The sequence below is a fragment of the Haemaphysalis longicornis genome, unplaced genomic scaffold, assembly GCF_048455015.1.
Source record: "Haemaphysalis longicornis isolate Haplotype H1 unplaced genomic scaffold, Haemaphysalis longicornis Haplotype H1 scaffold_8, whole genome shotgun sequence".
NCBI classification, from domain to species: Eukaryota; Metazoa; Arthropoda; class Arachnida; order Ixodida; family Ixodidae; genus Haemaphysalis; species Haemaphysalis longicornis.
In genome coordinates this window covers 158075114-158088233 of record NW_027526445.1, presented here as the reverse complement: position 1 = coordinate 158088233, position 13120 = coordinate 158075114, and the positions used below count along the sequence as shown (strand labels likewise).

General features: G+C 49.5%; 1 protein-coding gene across 1 annotated transcript in view; it reads right to left on the bottom strand.

Moving 5' to 3' along the window:
- Window positions 1-1237: 1237 nt before the first annotated feature.
- The window catches only part of LOC144148554 (uncharacterized), a 62685-nt gene continuing 50802 nt past the window's right edge, over window positions 1238-13120 (bottom strand). The window contains exons 10-11 of the mRNA XM_077680072.1: window positions 9557-9687; window positions 1238-1809 (exon numbers count right to left, since the gene is read on the bottom strand). Of these exons, the coding sequence (XP_077536198.1) occupies window positions 1433-1809; window positions 9557-9687 (508 nt within the window). The 3' untranslated portion in view covers window positions 1238-1432. The remainder of the gene's footprint in view (window positions 1810-9556; window positions 9688-13120) is intronic.

Here is a 13120-nt window from a genome sequence, read left to right as displayed (position 1 = left end):
CCACCGCTAGAACAATCCTGTTCATCGGTTCGTTGTGTGTACGATGTTCAATGAGGGAGACGTCAGTAACCAAAACCAGCCCCTGGCCTCGGGGCGCGGGTTGCCACCTCTAGACGAAGCGTTGAGCCAATGCTCGTTGCTCCGTGACGTCACAGACGTGAGATCACGGGGCTGTTACGTGAATGCGTGACGTCACAGCACCGTGATGCGCTCTCCAAAGAGCTTAGCGGGAGATTCGCGACAATGCTCTCAGCCTCGGCTCCGGGCACCTTGCTTTTAGGGCAAGCGGGATTCTTGTAAACGTTGGCACAGCTTTTCGCAGTGCGCGTGCGCAGCTTAATACGGACTATGGAGGAGCTAAACATATTGCAGTGGGGATAAAAGGACTCTCGATCTTGACGTGGTTAAGGATCTTTTCTGCAGATTTCGCCTCTTTTCCTTCTCCACATCTTAAATTGGAAGTTTTTTTTGCAAGAGTATTTTGGTTTCTTCAAATGCAAGGGATGCGATTGGTTTACGCCCTTCAGTGTAGACAATAATACATAACCGAATTTCTGACAAAAACTTCGAAGGAACAAGGATGCAAAAAAGCAGAGAGAAAATCTTACCCAAAACTTGATTGGACGTTAACATTTTTTTTTCTTACTGAAAATGTGACCCAAAATGAAAAGGAGGACTTGAAGGACCAATCAACATTTTTTTTCCTCTGGTGAAAATGATAGTCGGTGGGACGTGGGTTGTTCCGTTCGAATTGCAGATAATTATACATGTCGTGATGTGTTTCTGTCCTACGAATAGACACGGTGGCTGGCGATATCATTGCCTTCCAATGAGCTGTTAGATACACATAATTAATACGGTGCCTGGTTAATCGGCCTATAGTGACGGACGAATGTGACCACAATAATCTTAAAGGTTTATGAATATGGTTATCACTTAATACTGCCCTTCATGAATATGATGTTCGGCTGGGGTTTAGTTATTGATCAGTTACTGACTGTGCTTGTAGTTTATTTAAATGCCATCTATTACAAAATAAGTTATTCTGCAAGTAGCCAGAAAACTTGCTGATAAAATTAATTGATTGATTGACTGATTGAAGTACTACTGTTTAATTAATTAACTGACCGAATGGCTCACTGAGTGACTGACTGACTGACGGACTGACTGAGTGACTCACTAATTGATTGATTGATTGATTGATTGATTGATTGATTGATTGATTGATTGGTTGATTTATCCAATGGTTGCACCAGTGTGCTGATTGGCTGATCGGCTGCTTCGATGGGGTGAGTGATGAATCGATCTGTAGATCTTCTAGAAGGTCGCACTGATTAGTCGGCCGGGAGAGACAGACCGGTGCCGCTGTATTTACAAGAACACTTCCGCAATAAATAAATAAAGAACGATGCTGCGCCGTCCGAGTCACGTGCTACCGCGTGGCGCGCTTCTCCGTGTAGGTGCAGTTGGTGGCGGCTACTGCTCGTCCCTTGGCGTCGGTCCCCTGGGGATGAGGATGCGGGCACAGGCACTTGAACCCTCCGTCCGGCAGGTCGACGCAGGTGGCGCCCTCTGCACACGGCGGCGGAGACTTCTGGGACTCGCAGGCGGACAGGGGCTTGTCGCAGAGCATGCCTCCCCAGCCGGGCTCGCAGGCGCATTCCCAGGGCTTGCCGCAGCTGCCGTGCCTGCATCCTGGGTACGGACAGCACTGGCTGCAGTTCTCGCCCATCCAGCCGACGCGGCAGCGACACTCGTTGGGCCGCGCGCAGTAACCATGCTCCGGGTGGCACTTCGGAGAACAGACGGCTGCGGAGAAGGAGAAGAGACATTTCTCATTGAGAAAAAAACTGTCATCGACGCTCTCTTCTTTATTGAGTGGCCCATGTGGCCCATATGTGGCCCATATCGGCAAAAAATTAGCAGTGGCTTAGCTCGGCTATGCCAGGGTATACGTTGTGTGGGCTAAGGTTCAGCTGGTTATTCTTAGCTTTCCTGGTTGTCTAGGATTAGCTTGATTATCATACTTACTGCTGCTTCAATAACGCACACACAGACACGGTATACGCATTATGGGACACACGTATATTTATCAAGCGGCTCCGGCACAGCGTCACCAATCACCCCAGAGCTACGCTGGTTCTACAGACGCACGCCGGTGTTGCTGCGACGCACGAGCCATCGGTTCCACACCCGGCAACCCCTCGCACGATCGCCAAATGGACCGGGCCGCCACGTGCGGAACGGAGGTGGCGAAGACGATGGGCGCGTGGGGTGTGTGAGAGACGCCGGGCAGCGAGCAACATTCTGTGCGCCGTGTGACGTCACTGATCCTCGCGCATGCGCCGCACGGCTCTCCAGGAGCCACGCGAAACTGCTCAACCTCGGCCAGTGTAGCTCACGCAATAAAATTTGCGCCGTAGACAGAGCGGCAGAAGAACAGACAACGACAGGGCGTGTGCGGAAAGAGGTGACGTAAAGCCGAGCTGACGGCAGCGGTGGCGCTGTTTTCGCGCAACTGCCGGTCTAGCTCGGGAGACGGCAGGCTTCTCGCCGCTTAGCTCCAGTTGCCCGACGTCCCGGCGAAAAATGGAGTGTGACGCGAGTGCACTGCCGTGTAGGTGGCTAGAGAGGATGGAATTGGATTGGAGTCGACGAAATGCCGATACTGGTAGTGAACAAAAGAAGCGACTAGACAGCCACTGCGGCTGCTAATGCGAGCAAAACGCGACCACTAAAACGGTTAGAACGCAAAGTACGATTGGCATTGTTTATGAGGGACATGCGTGAAGCTTCTAAAGTAGGAACAAGACATGCCATCGGACGAAGCTTCTTGCCGGCGAGGAAGAGGTAATAGGTTCTAACGTTCTTCAACATTCACCAATAGATCTTCAATTACTTTTGTTTTGTATAAAACTCCTTCCATTGGCCAGTCCGGAACAGTCCTCAAGGCCACACTCAGTCTCCGCAACACACAGGAAGTTTAACAGCGATGAACGCGAAAAGGGTGTTGCATACGGGAAGGCGTACCCGAGCCGAGCTCCGTCGCCTCCGACATGCGTGTGGTAGCGTGGTGAAGCGAGCGGCCAGCCAATGTTGCTGCCTCGAAGAAGACCAGAAGTCGAAGGCAATCTTAACTTGATTACTTCATGGCGAGAGATGAGCCGCAGCCAAAGAACAATGCCCCGACGGGCGAGCTTACAGTACAAGACTAGAGCAGAGTGACAGCATTGATTCAATGCTCGAACAGGAATGAACTACAGCGCTCGGGGGGTCTTATTTATACCGAAAGCGCCAACGATAAAACAAGCATTCCCTCTAGATTGTGCACATGACATGAACGGCACAGACACACACAACACTCTTTCCAGAGTTCGTGAGCAGTAGGTAGCGGCGCACGGTGAAGCCGAGAGAGGGGGGAGAGGAGGTCTCTGCAGCGGCTTCCGCGTCATTCGGACAAGTCCCTGCGTGTTGCGTCGGCAGCCACCGAAGTTTGAATCACGCCGATAGCGAGGCGCCTCTGATCCAGACGTGTAGCAGCTTGTTTGAATTGGTCGGCTGCAAGTGTGAGTCACCGACAGAAAGGGCCTGCTTGAAAAGCGCACGTAGTGGAGGCTTCGCCACACAGCCGAGGAGTGTTGAACAAAGCCCTGCGGCGGGCTGATTCGTAACAAGGGACATCAGATTGGGCCCCGGAGGGCCTAGTACAGTAGCAACCGAAAAGACTCGTAACCTACGTGAGTACTTACTTAGAGGCGCGGACAATGAGCTTTAGAGAAACAAGCTGTTAAGGGATTCATTTCATTAGTATCCTGCCGTGCACGTCACATCGCCTGTTCTGTATACCTCGTCGCCTAAACGCAGCAAGCACCGCTCTTGCTTCAATAAAAGCAAACTATAGGCCTAAAAAGCACCGCATGCCGACGTGTCGTTTAGGACAGTCATTTTGACTGTGAGGTCGCCATCACGTGCCTCGGAGGACCAACGTCTGAGGACCAGGACCAGTGCGGGGCCAGCTACGCTCAGAGACCAGAAGAAGTGATTGCCGACACGCAGCGACTGAACAAAATTCTCAATCATCAATGCGAGTGCGCCAGGCGAGCTCAAATGAGCCGCTCTGTCGGTCTCTTGATGTCATTGCAACTGACATCACACACTTCACTTAGACACTCCCTTCCTCCACACACACACACAGTACGCTACGGCAGTGGCGCAGGGAACAGAGAGACAATGACACAAGCTAGGACGCAGGACTTAATTTCTCAAACATGTTTACAGAAACACGTTCTGCTGCTGTCAACTATACATTCGTTTTCCATCTGTGAGGTCGAGACGGAGCTTTGAATAATAGCATCAAGTTCACGTAATCGTTTGGTCACCTTATTACAGCGGGAAACTTCCCTTGCCACAGTTTGTGAGGTCGTTTCCAGCACACCTTGTGTGGATCGCAGCTGTTATGGTAACGAGGGGAGCGAGTGCCGTTGCTATGGAAACGAAGAGCGAGCAGATGAAATAGTTGGCGCAGTACAAATCCCCGTACGCGTTGGAGATGGAGACGAGAGAGTATGGTTACAACAAAAGCGCACGCCGGGATTGCTGTTTGATGAGTTCTCATGGCTTGTTCTTAAACATGCTTTTCTGAAGTGCTAGGCGTAGAGCTCGAAAAATAAAGAATACTTGGCTGTCAATGCACAAACGAGAAGATGTCACAGAAACGTTTGGATGGGTTGAGCTAAGAGTATATAGCGCGACGTCGTGGACACATAGGCGTAATCGACTAATCTGCCACAATTTATCGCATCATCAGCTCATGTAATCGCATTTTAATTTATATTCTTAATATTGGGCAATTCACGCCGTTCTCTGTGGTTTCCGTTATGACCGCCTCATCCGCAATTTCACTGCCATCGTTCTTCCTGCCGCCTGTCGTGCGTTGACAGCCAGCTATTTCAGGGGCGAAGCCCCTTAGGGTTGGTTGGTTGGTTGGTTCCTTAAGTCATGGCGCGTACCCACGCGGGGGATTGGCCAAGAAGCTGCCTGCAATAATTGGGCTGTGACCCGGTTTATTTTAGAGAGAGAAAAAAAATGAAGTACGAGAAAAATATAGAGAGTAGAAAAGGAAATCTTTGGATAGAACAGGATTGTAAGGAAAAAAAATTGCCAATGAAGACATAGCTATCTAGCAGGGCATCCGGCCTGTCGCCGCAACAAAGGAATAAAAGGCGGTCACAACATCTCTGTGGCAATATCCTATGACGGAAGCACCCAGGGAAAGAATAACGGTTAAAGATAAAGGGAGATTCAGCCTATTAAACGTGTATTCAAGGTGCGCGCGTCGCATCGAGGAAAACCTGCGGCAATTTAAAAGAAAGGGGCTGGGGCTGTTGGCGTTTCCTGTCATCGTCGTCGTCGTCGTAATCGTCGTTCGTCTCATGTAGTCACGGTACTAAAACACTGGCAAACTCCTTTGCGCCTGGCTCTAGAACGTAACGCACACTATAAACAAATTACATCATCCTCCCGTAGGGGAACCCTGAGTAGTATGCGAAGTAGCCATGGGGTCGACTGAAGTTGCCATTAGTTTTCAGTTCGTCGTTTCCGTTGACGTTCAGCTTCGCGTGCCTTCTTTGTATCAGTAGATTCTTGACGTAGTTTGAATGAGTGAAGGACATAAGGCGGGTTCGTAGCACATGCTCCCTTCACGGTTTGTAGTGCAGTGGGAAGAGGGCCACGTACCTCCCGTTGCGGCCAGAGAGTCGTGGGATCGAAACCGGGCGCTGCCTAACTATTTCTTTTTATAGCGGACTGCGCTGACGTCAGCCCAAACGCTGACGGGCTGAAGAGACGCGCATGCGCAGTAGAGTACGGACGGCGGACAACGACAACGAGGGAGGGAGGGACACAACCCTAAACATGAGATGCTTCGCATCTAAAACAACGGGACACTCGTTTACGCCTCGCACTAGAGAGCTTCGCGCTTCAAAGGCAAGAGACTTTTACAGCAAAGCTGTATACCTGCACATACTAACAGTTTCATCTCCATTGGCAAAAACGCCAAGGCGCCAAGAATGCACTTATACGCTGCATGCTTCGCCCCTTACCAGGTTTCACGTTAATGGAGATGGCCCGGTATTTTTTTTTTTTCATTCTTAAAGCTGTTGTCCTTCGCTTCAAGATCCTGTCGAAACACTGCACAGTTCAGTCATTGCAAACAATGGACATCTTCGACTGACCAGCCCTGGATAGTCCGCGGGCAGTCCTCGGACTGCCCTGGGACTGGAGGCTCCGTAAGAATAAATTGGATAAGCGAGCGCCGGATCGCGTCCAGGGAAGGAAGTTCGCGGACGGTCCAGGACTGATAATCGAATGAATGCAATTTTTCTGCTTATCGTGCGTTCAAACAGTGCCCGGTTTTCTTCATTGCACGATATTCATACGGCAAGTCAAACAGAGTACGAGATGAACCAGCGATAACGCTATTGGTGGCCTCTCCCAACGTAGTTGCTAATATACCGTGTTGCATGGCGATAGCTGAGCCCACATTACACGAACAGCATGAAACATTTCTTGCGGAGTGTTAGTTTTCTATCTGTGCTTTTCTAACCGAAGTGGATACAGACACAGTTATATAAGGAGCGTATGCTTACAGTCAAATGTGAACGTGCCAGTCGTCGGTAATTCAGAAAGTTCAAATTTGATTCGAAGCGAATTGAGATGCTGTTAGGACAAGGTCGTAGCTAACAGTTTGGATACCAATGTTAATACCTAGTACATCGCCAAAGTATTACAGAAGAGTAAATACCACGAATAATATGTGCATGGACAAATGTACTGCTTAAAGCAGGTTATACTTACATGCCCCCAATCTGCATATCATAGGACATAGCTGCCCCTTAGTAATGCGTCTGTTAGGAGAACTACCAAACTTTAATGGTGGCTGTTTGAACAGTAAGGTGCCTATTTACCGCGAAGGCTGTACATGGAAAGCTGTGCTGTATTCTGTTGCGCGTGCGGTGGTGCTCCGGAAGCGCATTGCGGCCAAGAATACCCTAAAGAGGAAGCTAACTTTGAAGCAAAGCCGACAATGCTCACCAGTGCAAAGGAGGACATGATGTAGATGTACTGGTGTGCCCGTAACCAACGTGCACCGACCCTGAGTTGCCGTATGGAAGCTACTGCAAGATAATGGCGCGATCACTGGATTGAAAAGTGTACACTGTGGACAAGTCGGTGTGGCGGCGAGTGTGAAAGCACAGCCACTAATGACGTCACCATAAGTGGTGCCACCGACAATACTGTAAAGGGACATCGCCGAAAGTGATGACGTTATTCCCGGCGACATCAGCGCAATGCTGTGAGGCATGCGGAATTAACTATAGTGCATCTAGTGGCTTAGGAGAGGCTAAAGGGAGATAGAAAGCCGCGAAATCCATTTATTAAACAGTTTTCATGAAGTCACAACGAGCTTGTTAAGATTTTTCAACCTGTTTTCTTTTGTGCTATACTATAAGTAATTCAACGCCAGTGCTTCAAACAGCGGTTCTGCTGCTTGAGGGTGCGGTCAACTCCCATAAACGCGTGAGGACCATAAACAAAGCCAATTATCCTGCAAGGAGCTTCGCCACTGCTAAAGGACCGCACTATTTTCTTTCCAAACTACAAACCGGAAATCTTTTTAAGTAGCCCGCGTGTTCGTGCATATGCCGTCGGCGCACTTATCGGATTTTTCCGTTCGAAGGTCACACGCGGTCGTGCGCCGCGTGAGACGGCCGTAGCGGAGAGGAAGGGGGGGGGGGGGGGAACGAAACGCTAAACGGCTTCTTCAGATAACGGGCGCTGTGCCGCAGGAAGCGAGAAGATACCTATTTTACGACCGAGGCATGATGCGCGGATGGGAACGAACTTTTGAGTGGGAAATGGTACGGCCGACGGAGTTGGCGCATGTCGAGCGCAAAGAAGCGGTGCTGGAGCCCATTTCCGCGTTTCCCGACGCGATTGCGACAGCACTGGTGTCGATGGCGATTGTTCCGTCTTAATCGGTCTAGGAGGTTTAAGAGGTGCGGAACAATTCCGAAACTCCTCTCGCCGGATTTTGGAGCATCGAATAACGGAGCATCGAATCACAATTTTGGAGCATCGAATAACGGGTATCCTAGAACACGTGATAAAGTGGTCGAGACAAAAATTGCATAGAGTATTTTTCAATGTAATGTAAAAAAAAACAGAAACAAAAAACAACAACAACGAATATTTGGCGATGTAAACAACACCTTTATTCCTGCAGTACACAATTTAAAATCTCGCTGTCACCGTACCGTAAGGTTGTGTGTTCTAGAACATAAATGTTTTCTACAAAAAATTGATATCTAAAAATTTAACAATAACGCGGAGATTGTTGCAGCCGTGCTTCTCACTGTAGAAGACTCGATACGTACTATTGGCTACATTTGGTCCAGCACAGCAAAGGTGTATACGTAATCAAGTTTGATACTTAATCGAAAGTAATCACGACAGGTGCCCCTTGTTGGTCTTAACCATAGAGTTTCTTACAATATACACTAGAGAGGAATCTGGCGCTAGCGTCTATGCGGCTCACATCAAGGTCGTCTGTGTCGTCATGGACAGCCATTATACATCGCACTCGCCCTAGTTTCATCATTGGCTTGGATTGAAACGTTTTAGTGACCGCAAATTTAAACAAAGTGCCACAAAAACGCGAAGAATAGTGTGCAATTGTGAATGTGGAAAATAAAAACAGGCTGTTTTAAAACTAAGAAAAAAAGAAGTAAAGCGTATTTTTGCCGGAACGGTTGTGCCTGCTATTCCACAGGCCAAGGTTGCAGTTACGAACAACGTTATTATTTGGGGGGTAAATCATTAGAGAATGTAATTTTATTAATTTTACCTTTATTTCAAAAAGTACGTTGTTTGAAGAGTTTCGAAAGTTTTTTGAGCGTGCCTATGAAAACGTTGCCTTCGTGGTGAACCGGTGCACCGCGACCGGCAGCTAGTATAACAAGAAAAATGAAAACGTGGCGTTAAACAGTCGTGGACGATGACAAGATAGGACGCATACAAGCGCCCGTATCTGCCGTATCTTGTCTTTGTCGAAGTAGGTTTTGTTTCTTCTTTTCGTCGGCTACAAATTTCGCGGCGGAATATTACCCGCTCAGTCATACGTCCTTCTAATGCGGCATTAGCAACGTCAGGTGCGATCACGCATTGCCTGCTGTTTCACTGAAGACGGCTACCACAGAAACGGGAGGATCTAGGCTTCCTTATAGCTCGTAAATGTGTGAATGCATAGTGAAGAAAGCAAATCCCAAAAACCGCTTAAGAATCCAGTTGTCATGCCAAGCCCAAGCCAAAAAGGATGTCTTCCCATGAACCCCCATGACGACATGGCTTACAAGGCGCAGTTTCCTCTCAAGTATACCTACTAAGAAACTCTATGGTCTTAACAGTGCTAGGCAGTCATTACTGGATTGCCCTTAAACTCGATCGTTTCACGCTTTCTGCAACGAGTACGCTTTCACGTTCGCATCGGTGCACTCACGTATGTGGCAGAAGATCCCCGTCCAGCCCGGCTCGCAGATGCACTCGAGCGGCTTGGTGCAGTGTCCGTGCAGGCAGCCCGGCAGAGGTTTGCACTGGTCACACTTGGCGCCCTGCCAGCCGAAGCGGCAGCTGCAAGATAGTGCACGGAGGAACGACGATAAGAAAGCGCCACGACGTCCTCATCGGTGCAAGCTCCTCAGTGCGACGACCATGAGTGCGCTAGTCCACTGGAGCGGCCTTGTGCAAGTGCGCGCAGGAACCACGTACTGATGACCATATTTTCGATATTTTAGGGAAATGCGATTGTAGAACTCTCAAGAGAAGAAAATGGCCGCGTATCTTCGCTGCAAGTGTCGCAAAAAGACAATGGTCTTTAGATTCCCTCTATATAGTTCCGGCAGGGAGCTATATCAAGGAAATCTAGTAGTCTTGTGCTGCATCTTCCACGTAACTGCATCTCGTCTTCCTCCCTCTCCCCCCCCCCCCAGCCCACCTCTCACATTGTTCCTCTCCTGTTTCGGTCCTCCTATGATAAACGCAGTCGAGGTTTGTCACCGATTCCACGCCAGATTAGCACACCTACAAAAAAAAAAAAAACTGCTTGATTCCTCTGTCATAGGAATCGTTAAAACAGGAAAGTGAAATGTGCAGCGAAACCTGCAGCTAAATGAGCATGATTTGCGGGTCGGCGGCTGTCTTGTGGATGTGCTTGGCGAGCGACGTCCCGCTGGCGGGTCGCTACGGCAAAGATGTACTGGCGCCATTTTTGTAACGGATATGACGTCAGTGAAATCTTGGTGTATCCCGGCATAAAACGCCTTCGTGCTAAAATATAAAACCCGAAAACGAACAACCCTAAGTATAACTTACTCTTTAGTACTAAAGGTTGCTTCCCCACAAAAAGACCCTTGTGTGCAGGGGTGCACCCTTTACAGGGCTCTGACTTTGTTGCACTGGCGTCACTTCCGTGACGGATATGACGTCATGGAAATCTTTGTACACCCCGGAATAAAACTTTCGTGTTAAAAACTATTGACGTCCACGCCCTTGAACTCGCCCCAATTCGATGGGGACAACTCTGCGGTCAAACACGCGGCAGTCTGGGTATGCGCCGTACCTGGTTCCTCATCCGACACCTACTGGACCCTGGTTCCTCCCGAACCCAAACCCAATCAAGACTCACTCAGCTTGCCCACAAAAATGCCGGCACTAACACCCAACTCATAGATTATCTCCAAGTTACACGCATCGCACAGGGCCCCACTTCTGTCGCGCTCCCCTACTCTGGACCCCAAACCTTGATTTAGATCAAGAAATTACATAAGTTGAGGTGCACGCGGCGCTCCTCCCAATCCGCATCAACACAGCTCCCGGCCTGGACGGCATAACGAATAAATTTCTACGAAACCTCAATGATATTTCTAGCCTCCAGTATCACCAAGTGTTAATGATACCTCTAGTATCACCAAGTACTATAATCACTTCTGGATTGCCGACACTCTCCCTCCGGAATAACAACACGCTAAAAAAATTCCTTCATACCTAAACCTGGCAAACCCCTCGCACTCGAACTCCTCCGACCTATATCTCCAACTTCCTGCGTAGGCAAAATCCTTGAGCATATTATTCACGCCCGTCTTACCCAATACATGGACGATTCAAGCGTTTATCTCCCACCATGACTGGCTTCCGCTCGCGGCTATCAGTCCAAAATATCCGAGTTGTTTTTATGGCATCATTACGCCTCCCTCCCGAGTGGACACGGCCGCCATACTAGCTTTTTTTCGCTCTTGATCTTCAAAAAGCTTTTGACCAAGTTTCCCATACAACAATCCTGAGCAACCTTAAGACACGCGAAGTAGGCTACCGGACCTCTAATTACATCCGTTCTTTTTTAACCAGCCATACCGTGGAGTTTCGCCTAGAAGTTTTCGCATCCACACCAATACGAATATCATCCATAGGAACCCCTCACGGAGTGGTCTTGTCACCCTTGCTCTTCAACAAAGCCCTCCTCCAACTCCACAACAGCTTTCTCAAATACCGCACCTTCGACATAGTTTGTACGCCGCCGACATTACCCTCTGTACTAATGGAGGTGGCGATGTCCAGATCAAAGAAACACTTTAAATGGGTGCAGACATGCTCCTGTCTGTTGCGACATAAGCAGGGCGCACTTGTTCCACAGCGAAACCCAAGCTAGTCATACTCCCCCCGCCTCGCGGTAAACCCCCCCAGCCCTCTTACCATCACTATAACCCTCGGCCAGAGCAAAATCCCTGCGGGGCCCCAAATACATGTACTAGGGCTTTCATATACAACAAAATCGCGCGACCTTCTAATACCTCACTCACCTAAACGCCCAAATCACGCAAACCATTGGCCATCTCCGACGTAGCGCCCCCCGGCATCAGAACCTCGAGGAAGCAGAACGCCTACGCTTCATTCAAGCTTTCATTAGAAATCGACCAATCAACTCCCACCCGTACCCCAATCCCACCCGTGCAGGACTTGACAAAGGAAACCACCCGTTGCGTAAACTCTACAGAGTCGCCCTGCAAGTACCTCACACCACTCCCACTGCCAAAGTGAAACAACTTGGCATCCATAATGCCGCTGAGGAACTTGTTGGGGCCCACCTAATGAATCAATACTCCCGCATAGCATCCTCCCCTGCGGGACTGATAATCCTCCGATGATTACACATCCGCATCCCCATCTTCACTAATTCTGCCCACCCTCTGTTCCGACACAAAATCTTAACCCGGCCGCTATCCCGCAACATGCACCCCACGAACCAAGTCGCTATAGCGAACAACGTGCACGTTAACTGGCGGAAAAACACCCCATGAAATCTACAACCCACTATGTGGATGTCGCTAGCTACCGAAACCGCACTGGCGGTCATCAACGGCCTTATCTCCCTGCCCACTCATATCTCTCACCATGCACACCCACTTACCTAGTGTGGCGGACGAGGCGGCGATAGCACTAGCCCTTTCTCAGAGCCCTACCCCAAAATTCATCTTGTCCGATTCTCAAACTACTATACGGAACTTCACGCGAGGGCACATATCAGCCAAAGCTCTCAAAAGTCTTCAGCGCAGTTCCCTCAAAGCGCCCGTGGACTTGCGTGGACAACTGCCCCCGCCGGCTTAAGAGGTAATGCGGAGGCCCACACAGCAGTTCGAGATCTTACTGCTACATTAGGCCCTTCTGTTACCTGTGACCACGGAGTGCAATCCACTCGAGATAGCCTTATTACGTGCACAGCTACCACCGCGCACTACCCCTCAGCCTACCCCTCACATTCTAGAACGGAAGAACGCTTGCGGCGGTTCCTTCAAACTAACACCTTTCCGTGTCGCAAACACCTTCATCGAATATACTCTGATCCATACGCATCCCCGCCCCTATGCCCCCTCTGCGGGGACGCCGACACCATCTGCCACAACGTTTATAGAGACCTTGGTTCTATAAACGTTGATCTGCCACACTGTATGCGCGTCCCCAACTCTATCGATCAACGGGAGGTGGCGGTAGGCTGCTCTGACTTCCGGGT